The 23,273-nt window shown below is 40.8% G+C and overlaps 1 protein-coding gene across 1 annotated transcript in view; it reads left to right on the top strand.

The window, feature by feature from the left end:
- Positions 1-23,273, top strand: part of FBXL7 (F-box and leucine rich repeat protein 7) — a 331,432-nt gene that overhangs the window by 90,771 nt on the left and 217,388 nt on the right. The window contains exon 2 of the mRNA XM_080679226.1: positions 8,624-8,713. Within this exon, the coding sequence (XP_080535352.1) occupies positions 8,624-8,713 (90 nt within the window). The remainder of the gene's footprint in view (positions 1-8,623; positions 8,714-23,273) is intronic.

Raw genomic sequence — 23,273 nt, 5'->3', positions numbered from 1 at the left:
ACATACATGTCCTAGAGAGAACATGAACAGTCCGCGCATATCGGGAAGGAAGGGAAGGCCCAAGTCCCGTGGCTGTGCTGTTCCAGTCAAGGCCCCTCAGGCTTCTGCAGAGCAGAGCTTTGCAGCAGGGGTGTGTTCGGAACCTAAAACCCCGTGTCTGCTCTGTGAACATGTGCAATGTGTGTTGGTTGGCGTTTGTAGTACCAGCCACACAGCCCTGCCTGGAGGTAATACAATACTGGGAGAGATGGTTCCCTTGCATTCCATTCCTTTAACCCCTAGCACTCTACCCACCCAAGGGATGCCGCAGGGTGGTAAATGGCTCTCAAGGAATTGCTGACCCAGCAGTGGGCTTGACCCATTTTTCCTCCTGGAAGAACTCTGTGTACTTTGTTCATCTGCTCCAGCCGCAGCCCAGAGGATCTGATTTCTTCTGGAAACAACAAGCATTAGAAGTTTGAAAGTTGAGAGCCACAAGTGGTCAAAGCCACCACTCTGTCATTGCAGCATTATTCACAGTAGCAAACAGGTGGAAACACCACAAGTGCCCATCAGTAGGTGAATGAATAAACAAAGCGTAGTATACACACACAATGGAATATTATTCAGCCATAAAAAGGAATGAAGCACTGATATGGGCTAAACCCTGGGTGAACCCTAAAACATGGTAACTGAAAAAAGCCAGATGCAAAAGAACAACTCTTGTATGATTCCACTCATGGAAATGTCTAGAATAAACTAATTTATGGAAACAGAAAGCAGATTAGACGTTACCAGAGGCTGGGGAGGGAGGATTGGGGTGTTGTCACTTCATGGGTACAGAATTTCTGTGTCAAGTAAGTTTGGAAATCATAGTGATGGTTGCACAACATTGTGAATGTAAATAATGCTACTAAATTCAATACTTAAAAAATAGTTCGAAGGGCAACTTCTGTTAGGTATATTTTTAAAATAATGAAAAAAACCAGCACTCTGCACCAGGTCTTCTGTTTGAGTAGGGACTGCGTCTCTCAGCAATGAGGCAAATGCTGAAAAGTGTTCTTGGCTTTTCTCAGGCTGCACATAAGCCCATTAGAATGGCAGCCTCTTAGGGGAAGGGAGTATCTTGTTCCCTAGAGCCACCCTGACTCCCCCAGTTACAAGAGCGTGTATCCTGCCCAGTGACCCCAAAGTCACTTGGTAGGTGCTTTGGAAAACTGTAGTAGAAGTTCCAGTTAGGACATTAAATTTTTTGGAAGGAAAAAAAAAACAACAACCCCAAAACAGAATTCTAACCGTTTTTTATTTCACTTCCTTTCTTACTCTTGTCATTCTTAGCCCATACACCAATTATCACCAGGAGAGAACTAAGAATACAAGCAAAAGCATAGCACACCATCTTCTATTGTTTTGCTCTCAATAAAGCAAGGCAGAGGGCTCAGGGTTCGATTTCTCTTTGTTTCACTCTATTGCAAGGTCTCCGACTCTAGGGATTCATCTATTAAATCTCCCTGTTGTCCTGAAAGAGCTAATGTGCTTTCACAATATGTGTTTTTTCCTAAAAACTAATATACATCTGGGTCAGAGATTAGGTCAGATCATCCTTTGCAATAACAAATATTATTCTTCTATATGTATAGACATTTGAACTCTCAATCAGAGAAGGTAAGAAAGTAGCTCATAAGATAACAATCAGGAAAATAACAGTGGATTCAACAAACAGATATGACCTGCCGTTCCCTTGATCTAATTCTGAGATATTGAAAATGATTCTCTTTCCATTGGTGTGGACATTTAATATTAAATCAGGCACTCATGGTGCTCCAACAGCAGCTTGAAAACAAGGTAATGGAGAGAAAGAGAAAATAAGTGGCTAAGCCTTCCACATGGGTTCACATGCCTGTTTGTGGATTTCATATGAGAGGTCTGCAGCTGAAATCCACAGGAATGAATTCAGTGCATATAATCTGGAATTGATATAAGGCTGTGTTCGGCAAACTGCGACTCGCGAGCAACGTGTGGCTCTTTGGCTCCTTGAGTGTGGCTCTTCCACAAAATACCACGGCCTGGGTGAGTCTATTTTGAAGAAGTGGCGTTAGAAGAAGTTTAAGTTTAAAAAATTTGGCACTCAAAAGAAATTTCAATCGTTGTACTGTTGATATTTGGCTCTGTTGATGAATGAGTTTGCTGACCACCGATATAAGGAATCAATTTTGCAAGTGGTTTCTAGGACTCTTAGGAATGTTAGAAATCATAAGGCCTATTGATTCATTGTTTTTTGTCAGGTATTGACTGATATTTTCTACTCCACTCTTGATATTCTTCGTGTTGTCAGTAAATCACAATGGAATGTCTGCCTGTCTTATTTTAAGTATCTGCATTTGCAGAATCAGCCTGGGCACTGGAAATGAGAAAAGAGAAGAAACTTATTTTACATATGGGAATTTTTTTAATTAAAAGAGACTTAAAATCTCTCTCTAATAGGATCCCCATTTAACGAACATTCTCTTTCTCTTCAAACGTTGGGAAAACGTGGCCCACTCTAACGAAACCCCAAAGGATGCGGGATTGGAATAGAATTATTCTGCCAGCATTCCTGGTTAGTCATGTGTCTCAAGTGACCTAAATGATTGATCCACCATTAGTTTCTCATACTGTGATTCAGAATCATATGCCTGTGTTAACTTGTTACAGATAATATTTGCCATCTTCAAGTGTGTTAGTTATTCTTCACTTGCTTTGATATTTATTTGTATTTTATACCTAATTTTTCAATTGCCCTCATTTCATCCTTTTAGTCTCTAAGAGGGAGGAAATTAATAAAGTGCAAAATTTTACTTTACCAAATTCAACAGGCACATTTCTGATAGGCTGATAACCCCGAATGTCCAATAAACAAACAAACTTTCCTGTAGGTAAAGCAGATAGATAGAGAGCATAACTGTCAACCTTGCTTGTATCTGAGGGATTTCTGCTGGATATGTAAGGTTTGTATAATTTAATTTATATGCACATAGAATACTATGTGCATACAATAGTAAAGCAGAAATTAGTGTTTTAAATTTCATTTCTGTCTCCTGGTACAAATCGAACCGTGACATGACAAATGGGTCAATATTAAACAATTGCAGGGTGGGCTGTCGCAGGCATTGCACATAATTGAATGCTTTACAAGCCATAAATTATTTCTTACCCATAATAACCTCCAACAAACCTGAAAGGTGGGTTCCCCATTTTAGTAGAGGAAATAGGTAGTTGTTTGTTGTTTGTTTTTATTCCTGATTTATAGATGAAAACAATGAAGCTTAGAGAGCTGGACAGGTTTTCTCCTGGCCACCTTGTTTAAAAGTGGTAAATGTGGAACTTAAACTCATGTGAGTCTGACAGTGTGATGGACATTTTCATGTGTCAACTTGGCCACTTATTTCATCAAACACTATTTGAAGTTGAGAAATGTAGGCAGTCCCTTCCTAATGCAATAGCTAGTCTTGCAAGAACATTTTCATACTGCAGATTTCTGGTTTTGGCCATTGGAAGCCGAATATCACCCTGTTCTTTTCCTCTGAGCTCCTCCTGTAACATTTAATCTGTAAGCACGCTCCCCCCCCCCCCACGCCCCCTCCCCCCACCACACATACACACCATATTCGCACCTTTTCCTTGTCCACTTGAACTCCCTGGAGTGTTGGTTATGTTTCCAGAAACAAGGCTAAAGAACAGAGCATGTTAATAGTATCTGAAATATGAGCCCCATTATACTAAGATTTATTGAGTATTCCCTAAGTGCACTATCCTAGGTGCTGTATCTGGATTATTTTATTTAATGCTCAAAACAGTCCTATGAGGCAAGAATTGATTTTCCCTACCCTGGTTATAGCTAAGAAAAATAAAGCCTAGAAGGGTTTAATAATTTTCCCAACACTACTAAGTGGCAGATTTAGATGTAAACCTGGCCTCATCACTCTATCAAGCATGTCAAACTTGCAGCCCATGGGCCGCATGCAGCCCGCAACAAATACTCATTAACCATTACTCATTTATTTCAGCCCTTTGTATTCAGCATGTCTCTATCGAAATATACCAAAGTTTCCATGAAAATTGAAGCTTTTGTTTTTTTTGCAGCCCACATAAACTGAAACCTTGTTTATTTGGCCTGTGTCAGCCCTTGAGCTTGACATGCTTTCAGGGGTCCTCAAACTTTTTAAACAGGGGGCCAGTTCACTGTCCCTCAGACCGTTGGAGGGCCGGACTATAGTTTAAAAAAAAAAACTATGAACAAATTCCTATGCCCACTGTGGGCCCGGGACGAGTCGGCTGCTAAGCAGGACAGGCAGCGGCACCCAGCGGGCTGGATAAATGTCCTTGGTGGGCTGCATGTGGCCCGCGGGCCGTCGTTTGAGGACCCCTGCACACTACCACTGTAGTCTGCCTGAAGGCGGGTGATAAACTGTGAAGCCATATTTAATACAAGAGCATCTACAGTCAGTCCTTACTATCTGTGGATTCCGTAGTTGTGAATTTGCATAATCATTAAAATTTATTTGTAACCCCCAAATCAATAGTCGTTCATGTGCAGCGTGGTGAAAATTTAGAGTTGTCCAATGTGCACTTTCTGAGTTGAGGTTAAACAAGCAGCATGCTGCCTCCAGGTTTCAGCTCTCATGCAGTAAATTGGTGTCCTTCTTGCTGTCTATTTAGTGCCACTTTTTTTTTTTCATTTTTGTGCTGTTTATTGATGATTTCGCTACTTAAAATGGCCCCCTTGCATCGTGCTGAAGAGCCATCTGTGACTCCTAAGAGCAGGAAGGCTGGGATGTGCCTTACTCGTGTTAAATGAGCTTCATTCAGGCACGAGTTACAGTGCAGCTGCCTTGAGTTGAATGTTAATGAATCAACAAAATATATTGAATAAGATGTCTTCAAACAGAAATACACCCAGAACGAGGTTGGGGGTGACGAAAAGTGACCAGAGGGTCACAGATTCCTAGTCCTGTGTTTCCCCTCAGAGCAAAGATCCAACTTTGTCAGTGTTTACAGAAACTTTATAGAATATTACTACCATGAATAACAAGAATAGACCATATCTATGTATCTATTATCTTGCTTTCCATAATTACTTAAATCATTAAATAGCCAGGCATTTAAAATTGTACTTATTGATGGGCATACATTCTCAATGGGTCAATATTACTCTCAAAGGGACAAAAATTGGGGGCAAAAATTCTTAAGCATTTTATGTAAAAGCAGAGATATACACATAGCACATAATATATGCACAGTATATCTGTGGTATTAAAGTTTTATTTGTGGGAGTAACTCCAGAAAAAGTCTAAAAGTGTCCTTGGGGAGAAGGCAATAATAAAATATGATTGAAAAACACAGCCATAGAGCATACTGAAAATATGATGATGCACCTAAGGTATTTACTGGAGTCCACAGCACAGCATGCACACTCTATGTTAGCTATTATTATACATATCATTGGTAATATTATGTTTCCCCAATCTTCTTTCCTTTCTTCAGTCACCAGCATTTCTTAAACGGGAGTTTGTGGTCCTCAGAGAGGTCTGAGAATTTTCAGACCTGCCTGAGAATTTCCTCTGAAATTTGTTGTTTTATTTTGTGCTTTCCTTTTGATGATAATCTTAAAAATAATAATTGTGTACTGGTTCCCCTTTATACCAGAGTCCTGCCATATGGTTATGTTGTCCAAGTTGGTACTTGTCTTTTAAGGAAGGAGTTCTGCTTCTGTGGTTATGGGCCGATAAGGAATGAAAGAAGAGCAGACAATGAAACATGAATGACAGGGTCAAACCAAGTGAAGGTCAACTGAGGTGGCATCGTGCTGCAGAAGGAATGACTCTCCAAGTTCTAGGGAGAGGCTGAGTCCTCACGCAGCCTGAGGTAGCAAGGATATGCCAGAAGCAAGAGAACATGGGCTTTCGCAGCCGGTACAGCATTTATGTTTTGAAAGGCAATTTAGTGTAGGCAAAATAACATCATCTGCCACATTAAATTAATGATGTTAATTGGAATTTTGTGGGCTTTATTGTTTTTGTGTTTAATTGGTTACTTTGTTTTTGTCTTTTTGTTGTATCAGAGCTAACACATATGGAGTTTATTTCTAGTTTTCCATTTGTGCATCGCTAAGTAACAATATACTAAAAATAATTTAAGTCTGTATATCCATGGTACCCAATAATGCTTTTTTACTGAAAAGGAATGTTTGCAGGTTTGAAGAGTTCTATAATGGACTCATAGGATCATAAACTATTTGAACTGCTAGAAATCACTTAGTCCATCCATCTCCCCATCTCCCCCACCAGATGTGGACACTGAGCCTCCTGGAGGGGAAGTGAATGTCCAAGGTCAAAAAGCCAGGGGGCAGCAGACTGAGGTCAGAGGTAGTTTGACATATTTCTAACTAGGTATCGAGTCCAACATGTCAACCCCTTCCAAAGATCAACCATGGCAGATGAATGGCGACCACAAAGGCAGGCTAGACATAAACTAATGGAGAGTTACTGCCCTGTGGCTCACTCTGAGGGAGGAGGATGTGGAATGGGCAGGGATGATGGGAATAACAGACTTGTAACAGAGTCATCAATCACAATGAGCTTCCCAGCTGATATCACCCATGAACTTGGATTGTTCCATTATTCTCAGCATTAGCAAACAAGTCCCTGAAGCTCTTTAAATCGCCCACTTGTGCTTTTCAACTCTGTTTTTAGCCTGTACTCTTATGCCACCTAACTGGGTGTATACCACTGTGTAGGGAAGACTATTGGAAACCATTGTTTCTCAGCTGCTTGTAAGAGTTTTAATCATAACTTGCATCGTGAAAAGAGTTCATTGTGATATAACTGGTTGGTCATTATATTAGTTTTCCATTGCCACATGACAAATCATCACCAATTTAGCAGCAGCTTAACAGGAGATACATTCATTATCTCGTTTTCCTTGGGTCAGAAATCTGGGCTGGACTTTTGTTCAGGGTCTTACAAAGCTGCAGTCAAGATGCTAGCCAGGGGCTGGGCTTTCATCGGGGGCCTCAAGTCCTCTTCCGTGCACACATGTGTACTGGCAGAATTCATTACTTTGCAGCTTTAGGACTCATGCTGACTTGCTTCTTTAAGACCAGTGGGATGTCTCTCCTCCAGACTCCTGTAAAGGGCTTATCTGTTTAGGTCAGGCCTACCCAGAATAATTTCCCTTTTGACTAAATTCAACTCATTAGGGAATATAATGGCATCTGCAAGTTCCAATCTGCAATGGAATTTGTCTCAATTCTAATCCTCTTACCATCATCATATTCCATGGCTTAGTGGCAAGTTGCAGGTCCTGCCCATGCTCAAGGGGAGCAAATTACCACGGGCAGGGGCACTGACTTAAGCCATTCTTGTCGTTACAACAAAATACCATAGAGACTATAGTGGTTTATAACAATAGAAATTTGATTCTCACATTTCTGGAGGCTGAAAAGTTTGAGATCAAGGTGACTGGTGAGAGCCTGTTTCCTGGTTCATAGACTGCCATCTTTTCTCTGTTTCCTCACATGGGCAGGGAGCTTTTTGGGGGGTCTCTTCTACAAATTCATTTCTTGAGGGTGCCATACCCATGACTTAATCACCTCCCAAAGGCTAATCACCTCCTAATACCATCACGTTGGTGATTAGGTTTTAAAATATGAAATTTGGAGAGACACAAACATTTAGTCTATAGCAGGTGCCATGGGCGTTATCTTGAATTTCCACTCACCATGGTCATTGGCACTCCCATCACTAGGCAGGGAGTATGGTTCATATTTCTGGACTTTCATGTGATTTTAGAGAATATTTAGCAATAATATTATATATGCTCTTATTAAAAGTCAGAATAGTACAAACTGAGCTATCAGCTGAGGTAAGATTATTTAGATCAGGGGTTCTCAACTTCAGCACATGGATATTTTGGGCTGGATAATTCTTTGCCGTGAGGGGACTGTCCTGTGCATTGTAAGATGTCTCTAGCTCCTTACCCACTAGTGCTAGAAGTATACCCTCCCCGGTTGTGACCACTAAAAATGATACCAGACATTGCCAAATGTCCCATTGCATGGAGAAGAACCACTGGTTAAGATTTACTGCATTAGAAAAATGACACAGTCTTTTCTTCTTCTTTTAAAAAAGAAGAACTTATTAAAACAGGGAATTTTTTATGGTGATAGAGCTTATTTGGAGCAAGTAGGCTCTTGCTCCTCAGATAATGCCTCATTCTTAGATTTGCATTTGTCCTTTATTGGAAAATGTAGTTTATAGCTGCAAATAAAAAAATCAATACAGTGGATGTGTTTCGCACATGTACTTTCTCAGTCACATGTACGCCAAAATTATATTACGTTATCATATTTGACTATGTTTTATAATCTTATCTGAGTTTATAGTCAAGCAAGATTATAATAAGACATTAGTTTTACTGTGACATGGGTCAGGCATTTCCCAAAAGATATTTAATGCATAAGGCAAGAAACCTAATAAACTCCTTTCTTGGTATTATTGGTCCTTTCTTGGAAACAAGCGATGTGGCTGGTATGGGACAGAGTGAAAGGCACGGTCTAGTTCTGAAATTACAAAACTGAAAAGCTGCTCATTTCTGTTTTCTCTAGGCAAAGGCAGCTCAAGCATCTCATCCGACGTGAGTTCAAGTACAGATCACACACCAACCCAAGCCCAGAAGAATGTGGCTACCAGTGAAGGTAGGCATCTGGTCTTCATTATCTCTTGCCCTCTCTTCACAGTGCTGGCTATTTTTGGAAGGCAAATAAAATGTGTGAGTCTGAGTTCTGTTCTACCAAGTGGGACCATATGAAAGTCTTAAAAATGAAAAGGCAAAGGTTTTCCCAAGTTTCTTTTTTGTTGTGCTGCTGTCATTGTCCCTTAAAGTTGTTGCAATGGAATTTAAGTGTCTCATTTCTAAGGCAAATGCTGTTATTTTGTGAAAATATAGTAGGCTGACTTTGGAGAAGCCTTTATGAATATATATATTCAGTATAGAAAATGTTCTGATTGTAAAATCCTTATGCTGACGTTGAAAGTTGTGCAAGAACTTTCAGAAGAGGCATACCTGCATTCAGGATTGTGACAATGGGAAGGTCATAGTCATGTGCTTTGTAGACCTCAAACTAATCACCAATATCTGATAGTAGAAGAGGTTTGTTTGACTATTTAGAGAACAATTGAAAAAATCCTGTGTATCAGGACAGAGATTGGTCACATTGATATTCTTGATGAAGAATCTGACTATATGTAGTTACAATACATGTTGGAATTCCATTGCTTCCCAATAAATACTTAGTTGAGAAGCTTTTGAATTATTGCTTACTTGTTTGAGTGTGGAAATAATTGTTTCTGTGGTAGTTACTTAGAGGAAAGTTGACCCTATTATGGAATCAGCTCCTTTTATTTTAATGTTAAACACAATTAAATGACTTGTTTTCTGAAGAGTACTTTCTAAAGTAATTGTCGAATGAAGATCTAGTGTTAATATATTGATGCCTTTTATAATGAAACTTAGAGGCCCAGTGCATGAAATTTGTGCACTCGGGTGGGGGGGGGTCCCTCAGGGAGCCCTCAGAGGATGTCTGACTGACGGCTTAGGCCTGCCCCCACCCCCCCAGGCATCCTTAGCACTACCGAGGAGGCAGGAGGGGCCCCTGCTGCTGCGCTCGCCAGCCGTGAGCCCTGCATCTGCCCTCTGGTGGTCAGTGTGCATCATAGCAACCAGTCATTCCACGTTTTGGCCAATTTGCATATTAGCTTTTTATTATATAGGATACTCTTTGGAAGGTATCACCTGATTTTCATGACACTGTATAAAGCCCGCTTTCCTCAAGAAGACAGCATGTTATGGAAACAGTCTTCAGTCTTTGTTTTGGAGGCAGACTTTCTGCTGCTTGTGATGTGGGGGGAGCATACTCATGGCCTGATGTTGGTCATCTCAGCTGTGTGACCGCCCTTGATCTGTGCTATAGTTCATGCATTCATGATGATGCCTTTCCTCTGCTATGTTTATCTTCTCTTCGGGTGTTCTTTGACTTGGTGTGTTTCAAGTAGCACAGAATTACCTTCTGTGGGTTAATTATCCCCAGACTGATGCATAAGTAGCTTTTATAACTGGATTATAGTCCCTTGTGTTTAATGCCTTAACATTGTTTTACCCATGTAGTAAGGCAAACAGATTGGGGCGTTTTTCTCTGTGCAATGAAGTATCAGGTACCAATCCAATTTTAATTTTCTGCCTGTTAATTCAAATATGGCATTCGATCATTCTTGAAATTCAGTTAAGGTAATGTGCGAATCAGGTAAATTGATTCTAGACATTCACTTTTGAGGCTTTCATTCTTTTGAAGCCAAAATGGAAATCACTTCAATGTAATTTATTTATGATCCTCTATAATCAGAAATCTATGTTTTGTAATATTATCACTCTTTTTCCACCATTATTTTACAGTCTTTTTTTGTCACAGTCCTTTGTCTAATTTGAGTGGCTGTGAAAAGTATGTTAAAAGAAAGTTAAAAGTATGTTAAATAGTCCCTCTGTGTTTCCCTATCTGGATTTAAGTTCTGTTAGTATTTTTTCTGCTTTTCATAAATAGAAAGCATAAAAATATGTGAGCTCTGTTGCAAGGGTTGGGGGAAGGGACTGTGGGACTTCATGCATTTAAAAAGTCTGCTTTTTATGCTTAAAATTACTCTCTAGTGATTTACAATTTTTATTTTATTTTGCCTTTTCCTTTGGTGCAGGCACAGCCAATATTTTGTACATTTTTATCAGAATGCATTCTCTATCATGCTGTGGGTAAAATCAGGAGAGAAAAATGGGAAAATGTGATGTTCATATGAAACAAAATTTTTAGCTACTGGGCTAAATTAGTATAGAATTTTTTTTCCCAACTCTTAAGTGGAAGAACCCCATCCTTGTGAAAGATGTTCATTATATATTTTGCATATCTGAAAAATTACAAAAGAAAGTATTGTTTTTCTATTTGTTTGCATGAATCCTTTTATCTAATGTTTTTAATGAAAATTTAAAAGTGTTAAACAATAAATTAGGTGTGGGTATTAGTTACATTAAAATGTATTTCAGAGATGTTTGCTGCATGATTGGTCTCATATTACTTAAAATTAAGCAATTTTAAGCCTGTTTTTTCAAGATGGAAGCACAATAGCCAAGGCTAACTTTCTCAATGCAGAGATGACAGAGTCCTGGGGCCGGAGCAATTATCACATCCTCCAACCTTCATAGGGCAAATTTACCTGACGGTGTGCGTGCGCATTTCCTCCTACCAGAAAACACCTGCACACAACGTTCTGGCAAAGAAACAGAAGGTGTACTTTGATTTCTTAGACATGCTACAGAGGAGCAAACTTAAAAATGCTTCTCTGATTCTCTCCCCACTGTTTTCTAGAACTATGCTTAAACTTTGATATGAAGAAAATATTGAGTGAGTGGTATACTTCCAGAAGCCATTGGATTATGGTTATTTTCTTCAGTTCCTCAATCCTCTTATGATATTTCACCTCTGAATTCCTTAATATTGTCTTCAGGAAGCACTGGCTGGATCCTCAGTTATAAGGTCTGAGTGATACTGATTTCTAAGAATAATATCTATTGTGAAGGATAATACTCAATTTTCTTTCAGCCTTTGAAAACTGTCCATACCTTTAATAACTGAGTTGGAAGCATTGTGTAGCCATGTGGGACTGGCTTCTCCCTGATTGACTGGATGGGGAAGGTGGTTGTTGTTGTTGGTAGTGATGGTGTGTGTGTGTGTGTGTGTGTGTGTGTGTGTGTGCACGCACGCGCATTTGTGTCCAAACTTCACAAGATAGCTAATGTCACAGGCATTGTCTCTTACTAGAAAACTTATAGGTAACCACCCTGTGCAATATATGATGGCAGATAAACTGAGGATGTGGGAGTTGAGAGAAGGGAGGGTCACTCTCATAGCCTTCACTTAATCTAGGGCTAGTGATAGGAACAAAGATTAACTGTAAACAAACATGAGGGATCTTACTGGGGAGATGACAATGTTCTAAAATTACATTGTGGTGATGTAACTGAAATGCAGATTCGCTACCTGCCACAATGAAAGCCAAACTCATGATACAGGTTCTGGTGCAAAAGAAAAGAGGTTTATTCAGGTGCTATGACCTAGGATAGTGGTGGACTTTTGTCTCAAAGACTATTCCCCCTTCCTGCTCAAGCCCATGATTTTTATAGGGAGAGGTAAGGGAGGACTTTTTTTTTTCTATCCTATTATTTTGCTAGCTTTTGACTGCTCGGGCCCTGTCCATTCTTCTTTCTAACTTTTGGCATTCTTGGTCCCTATCCATTCATCTTTCTAGCTTTTGGCATACCTGGGCCACAACCATACAGCATGTTGTGGAAGCATGTCTCCAGTCTTTGTTTTGGAGACAGGTTCTCAGTGTAAGAAGCTCCCCCTATACTATCCTGGCCAATGGGGGAGACTCCCTGGTGCTCCCTGACTGTACAGTATCAGGCTCAGTGAGGAAGAGGTGACTGCAGGACCTGGCAAGAAGTCTAGAGATGCTGAAGTCCTTAGCCTACCTCCTGAGGCTAGATACAGTACTCCGGGAAACTGGTTGGAGTCTGCAGGGAACCCCTACTTCCCGACACACCTGCATCCTCTGCGTAGGCCCTGTGCAGCCTGCCCGAAGTGGCCAACCAGGGCTGTGCTCACTCTGCCGCCAGCTATCCACACTCCAACTGAGTGTCTAAGGTAACAGTGATAGTTGCTCAACTCAGTAAATTTACTAGAAATCATTGGATTGTGTATATGAAAAAGGGTGTTGGGGGAGCTGCTGTTTCTCAAGACCTTCAGACTTGTATCTAAACCATCACAAACTGTCTTTGCAAATGCTGTTTCCCAACTCTGGGAGAAGGTCGTGAGCAACATCCAGACCTGTTAAGTGGATGAGTATAAAGTGCAGGGCTGCCATCTAAATGCTTCTCTGAGATGCTCTGATCTTGGGGCCAGAACTAGCATGACAGCCATCATAACGAGTCTCTGGATTCATGTTTATAGATTTGCACTTGGTATCTGGTCAGAGGTTGATTCACCATAGTACATATTCTCCAATGAAACTCTGAAGACACGAGAAATAATAGACCCACAGGTTTTATAAACTTCTTTTTTTTCTTTAGCTTTTTCTAGACAGCATCTAACCTCAGCTCAGACTTTTAAGTATTCTAGCATCCAACTCTAATTGTTGAGGCATCCCATTTATTCACCCTGTGTCTTTACTAAAGGACTTGTGCCCCTGCTGTCTATCTAATGTTCCCACTAATCCAGTTGGAGTCATAAGGCTGTTGTTCCCTTGGCATGGTGGGCATAGATGGTGGTACAATTTGGTTTTGATCCAAGAAAGAATGGTATATTGGACCTGATAGTAGTGTTCTCGTCCTAAGCCTCAAGCAAAAGTTTTGTGAATTTTAATTTTGTGACTCTAAAGCCACACCCCTTTTAAGGAATTGGGAGCCTGCAGGGCTTTCTCCCTGATAAGTGGTATCGGCTTTCTTTAATGCCCATTATGTTTCTTGTGAGAGTTTACTAGTAAGTTTCTGATACCCTAACACTGTAGGGTGTTTGGGTTCAAGTGCAGAAAGCTAGAAAATTTCCATTTTTCCAAACAAAATCTGCATTCCAACATAGTAAGCCACAGTATAATTCTTTCCAGTTGTGTTATATTCTTTTTCTTCCACTTTTTTTCAGTCCTCTTCCTCCACACAGTGTTATCTCATATACTGGAAAGAATAGGCTTTTACCTTTAGCTATGAAAGTAAGGTCCAGCCCATGGTTGGAATAGAGCACACAGCAACCAGCCTTGAGTCAGATCAGGGCTGGAGAACGTCTAGAGAAATCATTTGGTCTGGCCCTGCCAAAGCATTAGGGGTGAGTTAATTAAATGTTTGATCAAATATAGTAGGCTAAGTTTTAAGTTGATAATTTTGTATTGCCCTTGAATGATGGTATAAATATTGAAATGGCCCTTGGCAGGAAAAAGGTCTCCATCCCTGGGTTAGACCATGAAGATGCTTCCTAAAAATTATAAGCTGAGTTTGGACTTCTTTCACAGAATGGGGGGGTATGTGGATATGGCTTTAAGGGTGGCATCCCAAAAACTTAAGTCTTCTCTCCAGCTGGAGGAAGGTGAAACAGTTAGTTCAAAGGCCAACTCTAATTGGCTGATGAGGAGTCAGCTTCATCCAGTTGTTCTTTAGACATATTCAAATTCAGATATTGAATTCAATGACAACTAAGTTTATAGGTGTAATGGCTGTTTATAAATGTTGGTTGTCAAGCAAGACAACCATAGAATCATAGGGTTTTTAGAGCTACAAAAGGCCTTGGCAATTTCCTGATTTATTATACTCCCACTTTACAAAGCAATACCTGTGGCACAGAGAAACAAAAACATTTGTTCGAGATTATACACCTAAAAATTGTCAAGCTGGAATTTGACACAATAGTATTTTGGTGAGAAATGGTCAAATTAGGAAAAAGCATGGCCTTTAAAAAAAGCCATTCCCTTCTGATCATGAAACCATTTAATTCTTTTTTGTCCACCTGATTTTTAGCTGACTATTTTGAGCTACTTGCAGAGCTGGGGCAGGCTGTTTAGAAAAGTTTGAGAAGGATCGTTGAGCACAAAGAGATCAGTAGTTCCAAAGGGAGGAGAGGATCTGCATCCAATGGTAAAAGGATCTTAACCTACTTGGGTAGATTTGCTTCTTACCTGGAGATGGAAACACTTCTTTTAAGACAACTCATGACTTTAACTTAGCCTTTCCATATATTCATTTGTGAAATTACTTGTTGAATTAACTCCCTGAAAGAAGGTCATTTTAAAACGTTTCATTTGAGCCATGTGAAATGAGTTGACTTATGAAAAATCTGTGGTAATACTTTTTCCTGGAAGTTAAAATAACCAGTTTATTTATATAGTCATGAGTTCTCATGTTTTCAGTGCCCAAATTAGACCAATTCTAAATAGAGTTATTTTGAAAATCCTTAACCATCTGGCTTTGTTTGTATTCTCTTTGTCTTATATTATATTCTTTCTACTTCTTGAGTGTACTCCTCAAAATTCATAGGAATCACTCAGGAAGAAAAAGATGATGCTTTTAATTCAAGGTAGATTCTGTTTTCCAAAAAGCCTGTTTGATTATCCAACAAATTGAGCAAACATTTTGGGAACACACTGTTTTGGGCTCTTTCTAGCACTTTCAGGAGCGTTATTGCATTCACCTTTGTTTCAGCCTCTGTCACACTTATCTTGAGAAGTGGATATAAAAGTTTCCATTTGGCAGATGATAACAGGGAGACTCAGAAAGAATCAAGGTGACCCAAAGTCATATAAACTTGGTAAGTGGCAAAAATAGGCTATGAGCCATGATTTCTAAGATTAATTCTTAATGATTTCCTTGTAAATATCATGAAAATCTACTGAGGATTTCATACTAATTGTTTTTATAAGTTTATATAAAAGTATATCTTAAAAGTACTTAGAGAACTTTCTTTTCAAATGCCAACTCATAACTGTGTCTAGATTGCTGATAGTATACAAGGAAACACTTTATTGGTCTATGTATAGTCCAGAAATTGACTTTATTTATTTTATATTTTTATTTTTTAATATATTTTTTTTATTTCAGAGAGGAAGTGAGAGGGAGAGAGATGCAAACATCAATGATGAGAGAGAATCACTGATCAGTTGCTTCCTGCAAGCCCCCACTGGGGATTAAGCCTCCAACCTGGGCATGTGCCCTGACCCGGGAATTGAACTGTGGATGACCTCTTGATTCATAGGTCGATGCTCAACCACTGAGCCACACTGGCCAAGTCAGAAATTGACTTTTAAATCCTTAGCTATAGAAAGGAAAAGTCAATATTCTAAGCTGCTTTTATATTAGGCATTCATTTTTAAGTTAAGGGTACATAACTGTAACCTTAACATAAGTACACTAGAAAGATGTGGCATTTGAAATTGACATTTAAGTTAATCATGATGTAGGGTCTATAATCATCATCATACCTAATAATAGACAAACATGCAAATTGACCGTACCTCCGCTATGCCCACAGCCAATTAGAGTATGCAAATTAACCCAACAAAGATGGAGGTTAATTTGCATACATAGGCGCCCAGCAGCCTGGGTCCCAGGAACTTTCTCAGCACCCTGGTCACTCCTAGGTAGGCCCCCCGTGGGTCCTGAGCAACCTGGGAAGGGCCTGAGCTAGGGGGCTCCTGGGAAGGGGCTAAGCCGGGCAATCGGAGGGAGCTGGGGGTCCCCCTGTCCAGGCCCCAAGCCTTAGCCAGAGGCTTAGGGCCTGGGCAGGTGCAGAGCCGGCGATCAGAAGGAGCTGGGGGTCCCCTGTCCAGGCCCCAAGCCTGGGCCAGAGGCTTGGGGCCTGGGCAGGGGTGGAGCCAGGCAAGAGGGCGATTGGAGGGAGCTGGGGGTCCCCTGCCCAGACCCCAAGCCCCGGCCAGAGGCTTGGGTCCTGGGCAGGTGCAGAGCCAGGTGATCAGAGGGAGCTGGGGGTCCCCTGTCCAGGCCCCAAGCCTGGGCCAGAGGCTTTAGGCCTTGGCAGGGGCGGAGCCAGAGATCGGAGGCAATCGGTGTGAACTACAGAGGAAATACCTTTTCTGACCGCTCATTGGCTAAGCTCCCTGTTTGCCACTGGTAATATTCTTAGTAACTTGGGTATAAGAATCCAAAAAGGTGATCTAGGGTTTTTCCACCACACTCCTGATGAAAAAAAGGAAGGTCTGCTGCTGGAGGGCTAAGAAATGTCATATCCTGCCCTAGCCAGTTTGGCTCAGTGGATAATGCCTAGGCTTGCCGACCGCAGGGTCCGGTTCGATTCTGATCAAGGGCATGTACCTAGGTTGCAGGCTCCTCCCTGGCTGGGGCCCAGGTCAGGGCTCATGCAGGAGGCAACCAATCAAAGTGTCCCTCTCACATTGATGTTTCTCTCTGTCTTTCCCTTTCTCTTCCACATTCTCTAAAAATCAATGGAAACATATCCTCAGGTGAGGATAAAAAAAAAAGAAAGAAAATGTCATATCCTATGAAAGACACATCTTGAAAATGTCTAAAGAAAGTTGTCATTTTTTCATGGTAAACGGACTGGAGTCCGTGTTGATGAAAACACCTTGGTGGCTACAGTGACTGGCAGTGGCTGCAACAGTGGGGTGATGGGGCTGATGACTTCCCCTGATCAGCCTGGTCGCCTCAGTAGGACATCCCCTGAGGGCTCCCAGTATGTGAGAGGGGGCAGGCTGGGCTGAGGGACCCCTCTTTCCGCCCGCCCCCCCCCGCCCCCCAGTGCACGAATTTCATGCACTGGGCCCCTGGTGTATGTAATAATATAAGAGTACTGAATGGTTACATTGCTTGTTTTCCCTTTAAAACTAAGCCAAGGGATTGTATATTTTAATTTTAAATGTATACAAGTGGAAGATAGCATGGGCCTTGGAAGACTGGAGTGTATCTTGAAGCAGACTAAGAGAAAAGAGAGTGAAACATACAACACAGGAAGAGGGATCAAAAGTGAAGAACTGGAAAAAAGAAAAGGACACTAAAGAAATAGCTTTAAAAGTAGTTATAAAATTATACCTATTCAAGTTGGAAGTTTGGGTAGGGAACCTCACGGGAGTGAGAGTTTCTGAAACGTGAAATGTAGTGTTAGGACCTTTTACTCTGTGCACGAGGAAGGTGATGACTGACTAGTATAAAGATTTACTTTGCCTTTAAAAATTAAAATTTAAATGTAACCACCTCTGAACATTTCAGGATCCTTGAGGAAAGCTTTTACCAGGTTTTAGCTGTTGAAACTTAATGTGTTTTGGTAATTAAATGAACAACTCACTGCTTTGTGACCAAGTTTCTTGTATTGTTTAAGCTACTTCATAATGGTAAGTTAGGTGACTTCTGAAAGATTGCACCAATTACATCTGGTGATTTGAGCATGTTACAGATTCAGGCTGCCCAGTTTAACAAAGAAGTCAAATGTGCATCTGATGATTAGCTTAAGCAGTGAGGTAGCCACAAAATTATTATGTAAGCCTACAAATATACAGTGAAATTCTAAACAGCATCTCAGACTCAAGAACTAAGTTTAATTTCTTGAGGGAATTATCTTCCAAAATGGATCATCCAGAATGGCAAAAATGTCATTTAATGGGCTCAGAAGGAAATTAGGTTTCTGTGTATGTGTGTGTTTAAGGACACCTTAGAGTACTACTTGAGATATTCAGAATCTCTCAGTGTTTTTATGTAGAGTTGGGAGGGAGAAAAATTAGATCTTTAATATTCTAATCCCATGGCCAAATTATTCTGTGTTTATTTCTTTCACCTACATTTTGCCTTTTGAAAAAAAAGCGCTCAATAAATAATTGACATATTCCAGCTATAGGCATTCTGGTTCATCTAAGTACAACTAAGCATATTTGTAATGTAGGCTTGTATTATTCCTAAAATACCTTATCAGTAATTTAATTCAATGGGAATTTATTAAAGGATGTAATCTAAAATACCTTATCAGTAATTTAATTCAATGGGAATTTATTAAAGGATGTAATCTACGTTCAAATACATTCTTGGGCATTTATGGGGTACACAATGTATGTCACTCACAAACTGGCCGCACAGAGAATGATCCCTACCTTCAGATGTGTTTTCTTTTCCTTGAAAATTAATTTTGGGTTTACTTGAATGGATTTAGGTGGAACATCCACCCTTGTGGGTCCTGAGTCCCCATCCTTTCCTATCGTCTTAAACAAGCAGCCTTCATAATATTGCTGTTAGGAATTTGACTTTATGGCAGAATCCACTGCTCCCAGAACCTAGAACCTTAGCAATGCTGGGGAAAATAACCACTTAGGAAATAGTTAAATAGTAATTCAGGTGATATGAGGTCGTGTCCCAACACTTGATCTACAGAAGTGCTGTTATTGGAGAGGAAGGAGCTGGGATGGGGAGCAGCGGTAGGCATCATGGCAGCAGGGACCTGGCGCTTTTCTGTGATAGGAGAAGTTATGAAGGCAGAAAGGAAGATCTAGCATGGTGTGTAAGGTTGTGAAAAGTTTGGAAAAAGCCATCTGGGCTCAAGTGGGGAAAGTGGAGGCTTCTAAAGAGAAACCCTCCCACCTCCTGGAAACACTGAATAGGATCACAAGTGTTTTGAACAACCAGTTTTCACTAAAATATTTAGTTACAAAGTGGCTGCACAGACTTTGTACTAGGTTTCCAATGGATCATACGTAACTGGAGACGTCAATGACAAACAGGCTATCACTCTATGACACTCTGTACCCACCACCTTTCTCTGGATCACTTAAAAGGATTTATACTAATGAGCAGACTTCTGAACCCCTCTAAGGCAAAGTGGGAATGCGGAGGAGGTTGTGTGCAAATATTTGAGGATAAATATCCTGCTCTTGGAAATATTTGACATTTACAGTCATGGATATAGTCTGACCTTAAAAATCAGGTTAACATATCTGTTTATTTCCTCTTTGACCAGGAAATAACTTCCTGAGGATAAACTAACTTCCTCAGGAAGTCCTCACTTCCCAAGGCTGTAAGGCTGATTAACAAATAATGAGAGAAAAGCACTGTATTTTACAAGGCATTCCTCTATATCCTATATACTTACAAAATGTAGAAAATCCTCATTGTGGAGGAATTAATGAACAAGTAATTTAGACATTATTTATAATCCTTAAGAGATAAGTGTAGAATTGTTATAAGGAGAACAGTCTGTGGGAAGCAGATAGTAACAGGAGGATTTCTGTTAATTTTCAATGTAATAGGAGGATTTCTACTGTATATAACTGGGACTGCCTTCGGGGGTGCGGGGTGCAGAGGTAGGCCACCTGTACACTGAAGGACTTTTGTTCTTCCAAATATCTACATGCATTTGAGTATGTGATGCGGGCTTTAGAAACACAGGAACACAGGTTTCTCTCCACAGTAGAGAGATTCTGGGCTGCAAAGGAAGGAAACACAGGGAGTGCCCAGGAGAATGAAAGAGGAGATGGATGGGAAGAAAGGATGGCAGAGCTGGGGAGATGTTCCAGCATCGTGAGGCATAGGGCTCCTAAGGTGACACCATCCTGTGTCCCTGAAAATCTCCTCAATCTTTTCTAATCTCACAAAATGCTTGGTGGAAATGGATTTTCCATGGAAATCAGTGAAGAAAAGACTTCACTTGCTGTTTTGTGTAATCACCTAAACTTACAAAGATACAACAACAAAAAAAAAGCCAGTTTCTAAAGAATTTGTCAATTAACACTCCCTTACACTTACAATTAGCACACATTTAAGCAATCTGTTATGCTCATATTTTATTGTGTATAACAGTATTTTATATAACTTATATTCAGTTATGAAATTATATTAACTTTTCTCTTTTGAGTCTAATTGCAACCACATTGTTTCAATTATTAATAACTAGAGGCCTGGTGCATGAAATTTGTGCACTTGGGGGGGGGGGTTGTCCCTCAGCCCAGCCTGCACCCTCTACAATCTGGGACCCTTCGGGGGATGTCCGACTGCCAGTTTGGGCCTGATACCACAGGAGTCAGGCCCAAACTGGCAGTTGGACATACCTCTCACAATCCGGGACTGCTGGCTCCTAAGTGCTCGCCTGCCTGCCTGCCTGATTGCCCCTAACCACTTCTGCCTGCCAGCATGATCACCCCCTAACTGCTCCCCTGCCAGCCTGATTAACACCTAACTGCTCCCCTGCCAGCCTGATTAACACCTAACTGCCTTCTCCTGCCAGCCTGGTCACCCCAATTGCCCTCCCCTGCCAACCTGATCTTGGCCCCAACTGCCCTCCCCTGCTGGCCTGATGGCCCCCAACTGCTCTTCCCTACACACCTGGTCTCCCCCAACTGCTCTCCCCTGCAGGCCTGGTCCCTCCCAACTGCCCTCCTCTGCCAGCCAATTTGGTTCTGATTGGTCAGTTTCTATGCCAGTCAGCGTCAAAAGCTTCGCCTCCTAGACAGCCATTGGCTCTTCACAGTTGACCTGGATTTGGTTCTGATTGGTCAGTTTCTATGTCAGTCAGTGTCTCTGGGCCTATCAACAGGGCCTGTTCAGGAAGGCTGGGCTGATCAGCAGCCCCGGTGGAGGCCTGGAGAGAAATGGAGGCATGGCTGTTGGCCAGGCCAGGAGAGAAAGAGAGGCAAGTTTTGGTCAACGGCTGCCACAGAGGCTATAGATCAGACGCTGCCTCTCTCTCTGAAGGCCTCTCTCCAGGCCTGATCCTCAGCCCCCTAGGCAGTCAGTGCTGGGTTGGAGTGCCAACAGCCATAGCAGTCAGCGCTGGGTCATCACGGCAACCCAGCGCTGACTGCAGGACTGACTTCTGGTTGGTCTAGCCTCAGTCGTTACTGGTCGTTACAACCCAGGGATTTTATATACTAGGATTCTTCTTTTTTTAGATGCTTGACTTTTCACAGCTTCTTCTGTGGGAAATCTTTAAATGTCTCCTTTGTCCTTCCAGCACTGACATCCTTGCTCTCTGGCCACAAAAGAATGTTCCAGTTCCACTCCCCGTCTCCCCCCCCCCCCCCAACCCACTCAAGACACAGAATTAGTCATGCCCAAAGAGTCTGGGACCTGCTGGTGGAGAAATGTATTCAAGACATAAATCTTAGAATTAGGCAAAGAGTTCCTGCTGTTTTGAGCTAACTTTTAGTGAAGTTAGAGATAGATAAAATGTATTTTTTAAGGTACCAGTATACATTGATTTTAAAAACTTACGATATTGTATGTTATAAATTCCTGTACATTAGTTATATCCTGTAGTATGAAGTTTCAATTGTCACTAGGACTTTCTATGATTTAGCAACAAAAGATATAACTTACATTGAACCTTCCCCATCAGATCTCCACATGTGCCCAAGCATGCATTATCTGTGGTAGTGATAAGTAATAGGCTACAGCTCTATCAACATATCTACTACGTATGTGTTTTATGTATGATTTTCATTGATACCTCCATAGTTTCATTTCTGCAATTGCTTGAACTTCTTTGAGGAAAAAAACTGTGTTTTATACAGGTTTGTATACCCAGTGGCCTCCACAGTATTTGATATATAATGACCATTTGATAACTGTTTATTGGATGAATGAATGGGCTCTCATTTAAGACGAGAGGCCCAGTGCATGAAAATTCATGCACTGGGGGATGGGTCCCTCAGCTCAGCCTGTGCCCTCTTGCAGTCTGGAACCCCTTGGGGGATGTCCACCTGCTGGCTCAGGCCTGCTCCCCATGGAATTGGGCGGGCCTAAGCTGGCAGTCAGACATCCTTCTGGCAGCCCGGGAGCCCTTGGGGGATGTCCGACTAACTGCTTAGGCCCACTCCTGTTAGGGTCAATTTGCATATTACCCTTTTATTATATAGGATTGTAAGAAGGAATAGCCCTCTTGAGTGTTCCAACTGTAGTTATAAAGACATTGACCTTAAAAACTATGCAAAACCAAGGTAATATATGAGAGGTATAGTTACTTTTCAGGGAAAAAAGAAAAGAGTAATTCTGTTACTTAGGGAAACTGGAGGCACATTATGGGATTATTTCCATTGATTTGCTCTAGTTGCCTTTGTGTTAAGGGAACAACTTCTTTACTTAGAACAGATACGTCAGAAGGAAGATGGAATAGAGGATATTTCTAGTTTCTATGTTTTCATTTGTTTTAACAATTTTAAACAAAAGAAGGCTTGCTGTCTATGAATGCTAGCTCCATAAATACATGTAACCATTTTCTCTCAGAAAAAAATTCTTTAGATCACCAAATGAGGTAAACATAAATTTTGAATTCTAGGCCTTTTCAGCCTCTCTACCTTAATTTTAAGAGCAAAGCAAAAATTTTATTTTCTCACCTATTTAATTTTATTAAATTCCTTTTTAATCTCTTAAGCTCAATATATTGAATTGTTTCAATTCTTCATTTACTTATATATTAAAGTACCAAATTAGACCCCATGGTTCTTTAGCTGATGAAATTGGAGAAGTAAGTTTCATTTAATTGGCATAAAATATAGCTGGCCAGTTAATAAATGTGTTTAGGATTTTTGGGTTCACTGATTGTTATGAAGAAAATGTTAGAAAAAGCATTCCTAAAGGATTAAAGGAGAAGATAATACTATCTTTTTTAAAAAAGAATTAACCTAGAACCAACTTTGACCTCAGATTACCTTTTTGCAAGCCATATT

This window comes from Plecotus auritus (genome assembly GCF_963455305.1).
Source record: "Plecotus auritus genome assembly, chromosome: 7".
Classification (NCBI taxonomy): domain Eukaryota; kingdom Metazoa; phylum Chordata; class Mammalia; order Chiroptera; family Vespertilionidae; genus Plecotus; species Plecotus auritus.
Note: the sequence above shows the minus strand (reverse complement) of the source record. Positions and strands in the feature narration are given on the sequence as shown.